This window comes from Sceloporus occidentalis, unplaced genomic scaffold (assembly GCF_023333645.1).
Source record: "Sceloporus occidentalis isolate IW3139 unplaced genomic scaffold, rSceOcc1.0.p SCAF_76, whole genome shotgun sequence".
Classification (NCBI taxonomy): Eukaryota; Metazoa; Chordata; class Lepidosauria; order Squamata; family Phrynosomatidae; genus Sceloporus; species Sceloporus occidentalis.
In genome coordinates, this window is record NW_028317056.1 from 3309645 (window position 1) to 3317004 (window position 7360).

The window sequence follows — 7360 nt, forward strand, 5'->3', positions numbered from 1 at the left end:
AGAGGTGTGCACCGAGGCTCCACCCCTTTGAGGAAGCGCTCCTAGAGGTCTGGAGCTGGTACCAGGGTGAAGAAAGAAGACAGAAGAACAAAAAGGCAAGAGAAGAAGCAGAGCTGTGGAAAAAGAGACAGAAGGCAGGGAGACATTGAGAGAGCGAGAGCGTGTTGGTGCCGCGGTTATCGTCCGTGCCGTTCGCATGCATCGCCTTGAGCCTGATTTTACTTTCATTCCATCGCTTTTCGTTTCAGCCCAGACCTCGTTAGCGTCATGGAGTCCTGCTGCCTGGAGAATCTCGCCGTCCTATACCAGAGCCCAGACTTCCTGGTGGTGAACAAACACTGGGACGTTCGCATCGACAGCAAAATGTGGTACGAGAAGCTGACCGTACAGAGCCAGCTAAAGCATCGCTTCCCGGAGCTGGCGGATCCCGACACGTACTACGGATTCCGGTGAGTAACCGGAGAATGCGTTTTATTATTATTTGGGGTCACTCAGCTGTGTTCATGGAAAACAAGGACCTTTCTGGCGATAACATAATTATCCTTTTAAACTTAAACTTGGATCAGCGAACACAACGTGCCATTGGAACACAGGAGTGATGGGAGTGATAAAGGGCCATTGGAACACAGGAGTGATGGGAGTGATAAAGGGCCATTGGAACACAGGAGTGATGGGAGTGATAAGGAGCCGTTGGAACACAGGAGTGATGGGAGTGATAAAGGGCCGTTGGAACACAGGAGTGATGGGAGTGATAAAGGGCCGTTGGAACACAGGAGTGATGGGAGTGATAAAGGGCCGTTGGAACACAGGAGTGATGGGAGTGATAAAGGGCCGTTGGAACACAGGAGTGATGGGAGTGATAAAGGGCCGTTGGAACACAGGAGTGATGGGAGTGATAAAGGGCCGTTGGAACACAGGAGTGATGGGAGTGATAAAGGGCCGTTGGAACACAGGAGTGATGGGAGTGATAAAGGGCCAATGGGACACAGGAGGGATGGGAGTGATAAAGGGCCATTGGGACACAGGAGTGATGGGAGTGATAAAGGGCCATTGGAACACAGGAGTGATGGGGGTGATAAAGGGCCATTGGAACACAGGAGTGATGGGGGTGATAAAGGGCCATTGGAACACAGGAGTGATGGGAGTGATAAAGGGCCATTGGAACACAGGAGTGATGGGAGTGATGAAGGGCCTCTGTACGCCTATGAAGAGATTCCATTTAAAATCAGCCGTCTCCAGCTATAATAGTCATTTACAGAATTAACCCCATCTGTGCTGGATTTCTGACCCCAAATGTTGGAACGGTACTTCATTCCATCTAAAGAAGAGACCTATGAGGTCCTGAAAGCATATGTAAATCTGTGATGACAGAGTCTATTTTCTCTTGGGCTAAAAGGACTATATCCATATTTTTTTTCTGCAGAGTCGTGAAACATGCCATAAGCATGTTATAGGCATGTAGGTACCTACATACATACATATTGCTTTAATAACTAATGTGTATTGTATCATGTGGATGTCCTGCCTGTTTTCCTAGAAGGCTTTCAATTGAACATTCAGATCCGTTATAAATAAATATATATATTTGGTGGATTAAATGCAGCTGTTTTAGTCGCAATGACAGGGATGGCTCCTCTTTAACCCCTTAATGACAAAATGCATTGTTTTCAATGGGTTTAGGGACCGCCCATTGTCCTTAAGGGGTTAAATACATTAAAGGGACAGGAGAAAGCATGTTAAAGTACTCTGAGTGCTTTCACATGCATTTTAAATACAAATAAAAGTAAAGCACAGAAGCTGCAGTCCTGCTGCTGCAGCTGCTCTCCTCTTCCACGTTCCAACCTTCTCTTCCACTGATTGGCTGCTTGAAACTTGGGTGGCAACGGCCGACCTCGTCCTTTTCTGAGCGCCACATGTCAGATGTGAGTTATTAAGCATTCTGATTTGCAGTTTCTCTGCCCTTCAGGTTCTGCCACCAGTTGGACTTCTCCACCAGCGGCGCGCTGTGCGTGGCCCTCAACAAGGATGCTGCGGGAAGGGCCTACAAGTGCTTCAAGGAGCGGACGGTGACCAAGGCATACCTGGCTCTGGTAATTGGGATCCTGCGCTGCCGGAGAGCCCGCGTTATAATGTGTTTTTACTAGGACTGGTGTTTCAGAGCTGCTGTTAGACCCGTGATATAACAGTGAGCCGCGGGACAGCCCGTACCGACCCAAAGCAGGTCCGTTCTATCGGTGGCTAATATAGGGCATTGTGCTTTTTTCCCGTTACAGGTTCGAGGCACGGTGCCTGAAAAACACGCGACAATTGCGTTATCCATCGGAAAGAACACTCGGGAAGGCTTCACCCACATGATGTGCGTGGAAGGAACCGAAGGTGAGCCTAAAACATACGTTCAGTGTGGAAGAAATGTAAATCCAGTAAATCCAACCCTTAAACCTCTATATCAGGGGTTCTCAAACTGCGGCCCTCCAGCTGCTGCAGGACTACATCTCCCATACTCCTCAGCCAGCCCCTTAGCTGAAGGAGCATTATGGGAGATGTAGTCCTGCAGCAGCTGGAGGGCCGCAGTTTGAGAACCCCTGCTCTATATGTTTTAAATACAAATACTTGGAACGTCGTTGTCTTCATGTCTGTATCAGCAGTCAATGAGAAGAAAGCAAGACGGAGATTTCATCTCTCATTGGCTGCTGACAAATTGCCAGTCTCAAGCTTTTAAGTTTAGAAGCCCACCCACGGTGGGCTCCATGCAACAGGTAAATAAAGCCTCCGCCATTTATATCGCATGTTTAACTATTACGCTGCTGATCTCCCGCGCAGGCTGCAAGAACGCGAAGCCCTGCCACACAGACCTGGTCGTCTTACAGCACGGATTGTACAAAGGAGATCCCGTCACCAAGGTCCTGCTGCAGCCTCTGACCGGTACGTGGCAAAAAAATTAATTAATAAATATAGGATAATCCAAAAATCTATATTTCAATCGAATGATGGCAGCTGGAAAATATTACGTGTCGAGGAGAGCGGCGTTAATAACTTTTGGGTAGTTTTGTTTATATTCTGCCTTTTCTGCCATCTGTTGGCTGCTTGCTCTCTATAGAGAAAATCTGTTAATGGCAGATCTTCTTCCAAGCTTTTTCATAGATGTCAGAATATCTGAATGGGACAGTTTTTTTTTTTTTTTTTTCTTTTTCAACATTTATGGCTTTATTTAGGTCTGGTATTACCTTCTAAAAATAATGTTACTTTCACTGTTTTGTGATTATTTTAGGAAGGACTCACCAGCTGAGAGTTCACTGCAGCGCTTTGGGTTATCCCATCGTGGGGGACTTCACCTACAGCTTTAAGAAGGACACCGACCCATATCGAATGATGCTGCACGCCTACTACCTGCGAATCCCTGCCGACCCCGAACTCGTAGAAGTCACAGCCCCGGACCCCTTTCAGCCCGAGTCGGATCCCAACTGGGTTCCGGTCCACACGGTCCGCCAACTGAGCGAGGCAATGAAAGACCTGAGGGACCGGGCATGGGAGTCTGAAAGCGACAGGAGAAGACACGAGCTGGAAAGAGCTCAGAAGAGAGCAGATAAAGCAGAGGAAATCCCAGAGACGGAACAGCATAGAGCACTCTGCCGGCAGTGGTTGTCGGAGTGGGCATGCGAATAATGTCACGTGATGCGTTACGGTACGGTAAATCACGAGACCCCAGTGCACCTAATACCTGGTTCATCCGGCGTCCGGACATCCGGCTCCGACACCCTAGTTACAACGCTACTGTCTCCCAGCCTGTAAAATCGCACGCGGCGTTACGTCGGAAGCACCCCCGGCGCTGTCGAGGTTAATCAGCAATTTTAATAATAATAATACTAAGTGATTATGCTTAATGCTCCATCACAGCGGGGCAATTAGTGTTTTAGTTTTGCACCTTTGCCTGTCGCTTACCAACGTGCACCTGGGCATTATGACTTTTTTAAGAGCCAGTACACGTCACGGACTGGAGGTATTTCTTCTGGCAGTGGGCAGCCCTGTTGGGGGGTCTGTGTTCACCCCAAACACATAGATCAAAGAAAACTGCACCTAGAAGATGAGTTACTCTTATCCGAGGAATAAGCTTTCCAAAATGTGTGAAAAATGATCCGCAGCTCTAGAATTTTAAATATAGTATCTTTGCCTACTCGTGGCTATCGGGTAAATTAATTAGCATGCAGATTCTCTCAATATATTGTGATTTTTTTTTTTTTTTATAAATACTTGTTCAGATTTTAATCCTCTCTGTATTCACTACTGTTCAAAAGTTTGGGGTCACTTATTGTGTTTTAAAGAAAAGCAACTTTTTGTGCATTAAAATAACATGAAATGGAGCAGAAATCCAGCGCAGACGGGGTTAATGCTGTAAATGACTATTGTAGCTGAAAGCGGCTGATTTTTTATGGAATCTCTTCGTAGGCGCAAAGAGGCCCTTTATCACTCCCATCACTCCTGTGTTCCAATGGCACGTTGTGTTCGCTGATCCGTTTAAGTTTAACCCTTTTGTAATTATATTACAGCCAGGAATATCCTTGTTTTCTATAAAACCAGATAAGTGACCCCAAATTTGTGAACGGTGGCGTTTGGTCTATAAAATCCAATCTCGCATGCTTAGGAATTACGTTTCCAGCTGTCTTATAAAGCAGAAAATCTAAATCTTAATGGGGAAATCTGTTACTGTATCCTTGAGGACTGCGGTTTAGGAAGTGCTTTCATTACCTTGATTAGAAATTAATAAATTATGCACCGGCGAGTGTGTTTTATTCCTCTCTGGGAAGACTTCTAATTGACATGAGTTCTATATGTTCTCCACGTGAGACATTAAATCACTGAACCCCATTTTTTTTTAAAATGCCAATAGACTTTATCTTTTCCCATATATTTTTATTTTTGGCAATCTTTTATAAATCCCCCCAAAAAAGCAGTTCAGCTATTTCACCACAAGGGGGCATATTAGTATTGCCTAAAGGGGCTGGATCAATAACTTAACATTTATTTTTTTTCCAGCTAGATTTATTTAATTTTTTAATTGGAATTTATAGAATGTTTTTGTTAATCGGCAGGCGAACTGGAAAGCAGTAGAAATGAATTGCGCCTTTTGCTAAACGTGAAATTTAACCATTTGAAACGGAATACGCTAAACTTGCTCGAGATTTAAAATATATAAATGCATCTAACATCATACTGTCTTCCAAAACCATGACCCTTATTTCCATTAGAAAATCCACTAATTTGGGTATAAAGATGATACATTTATTTTAAAATGTGGAGAATAAGGGAATTCTATCCATCAACTTTTAAATGTTTGTTCACCAAATTTAATAGAAGTTCACTATTTAATTAAAAAAAATAAAGTTTTCCATAAAGCATGGGAAATTGTCCCATTTTCCAGAATATAACATACACTATTTATATAATGACTGTATATTATTATTATTATTATTATTTTTCAGCATTGCATTGTTCTCTGATTAAAAATAAGCATTTCTGGAAATTGCTAGAAATATGTGAGGTTAATATTGTTGCATGGATGTTTGCACTATATTCCAGAAGCGTATGTATAACACAAAAGGATTACTTCTTAATGTATCCATTTATTATTATTTATTACTCCTCAAAGTAACGTTCTTAAGGATAATTTTTTTATTTGCCACATAAAAGTATTTTTAGTGATTTTTTTTAAAATGTCTAGTTATTTTATACGTGTGGCTGCTATGTTTTTAAGTCTTAAATATCTTAATTGTTTTTGAATACTGTATAATAAAATCGTTGCTTATGAATGAGTCCAATAAACAGTGATTAATGGATCTGTGAATCACGTGCCTTTCTGATCAAATGCTCGAAGCTATAGATAACATTATTTTATATACTCTGAACATTTTCCACACTGATTCCTAATTTAGGAAGGAAAAAAAATATTAAAGTAACTTTTTTTTTTGTCTTCCAAATGTTTTTTTTTTGGGGGGGGTGATTACAATTTTGCCAAAAGACATTTATTTCCTCCTACGGTGAATCCTGACCTTGTAGATCTTTCTAAACTAATTGCCACCACCACCAATATCCCAATCCTGAATATAACGGGATTCAGTGGTCTCTCAAAACAAAAATTATATATGTATATATATATATATTTATATAAAAAAAACAAAAACAAAAAACCCTAAAAATAATTATATAAATCAGAACATATAAGCAGAGGCGTATGTATGTTGGGATCCTTTTTTTTTTTTTTTTTTACTGTATATTTGCATTTATTGCACTGGTAATTATGAACCAAAACACAATTATTTATTCCTTCCCGTATTATAATACAAAAATACATTAAAGGGCTGGAAGCGAGTACCTCTCTCTCTCTGTCCAATCAGCACGGGATCTGTTAAGCTTTTGTGTACAAAAACAGATCCCGCGCTGATTGGACAGGGTTTTTACGGAATGACTTTAATATAAAAGAGGGTCACAGGTACTTGCAAAAATATCAGCCCTTTATCTTATATATCCTTTTCTGATTAACTTTGTTGTTGTTTACCCGAGCAGCTTTACGTTTTGGATTTATATTCTATATATGTTGCCTGATTCCACCACGTTACACAACGATACATTGAATACTTTGGTTATTGAGGTTAAAGAGGGAAGCACTTGTTGGCTGGGAAGGGATTCATCCGGTTCATTTAATGTTTTGTTCAAGATTGTCGGCTCTGTCGGAGATCCGATTCCAAAGCGGCCTCTTAATCAGTAATGGCTTCTGACCTTCTCAGTTCCAGGACAGAAGTACGGCGGCCACCACGCAGAGAAGGAAAGAATGGCCCACGGCAACGCTGGGAGCTGACGAGGCTGCGATTGGAAGAGAGCACAGATTGTCATAAGATCCATCCTCTGCGTATGATCATGTGTACTGTAGCATGTTGCTTTTCCACATACAACCTCACACCGCTAATCACTGGTCCTGCTAGCCAAGATGGAGGCGTTGGCCTCCTCGGTTTCCTCTTAATGTGACGTTAGAGGTACCACCCAAGGCGGTGGTAGATAAGTGGAACAGCCACCCAAGCGTGGGATAGGCATATGGCTCCTGAATCTAAGACGAGACCAACTACTGATTAAGGTTTGAGTCTCTACGTCAGGAAAAACGGGCGACTAGACGGGGGCCGGATGAGGCAAATTCTGTTTTAAAGATATTTTCCTGCAATAACTCTTCTGTACAGTTTGACTTATTACTAAAAGATGCTGTTTGATTTTAGGCAACCCAAATAGTGTACATGAACAAATTAATAGACTTACTTGTCTTTATAGTAACGCTCTGCGTAGTCAGAGATTCCCTGAGACCACCTGTAAGCCCTAG

At 42.4% G+C, this 7360-nt stretch overlaps 1 protein-coding gene across 1 annotated transcript; it reads left to right on the forward strand.

The window, feature by feature from the left end:
* Positions 1-267: 267 nt before the first annotated feature.
* On the forward strand, positions 268-3663 carry LOC149285785 (pseudouridylate synthase RPUSD1-like). Its single transcript, XM_089494849.1, has 5 exons — positions 268-449; positions 1967-2090; positions 2274-2376; positions 2821-2922; positions 3269-3663. The coding sequence occupies exons 1-5, from the start codon at positions 268-270 to the stop codon at positions 3661-3663; spliced, it is 906 nt and encodes a 301-aa protein (XP_089350975.1).
* The last annotated feature ends 3697 nt before the right edge of the window (positions 3664-7360 follow it).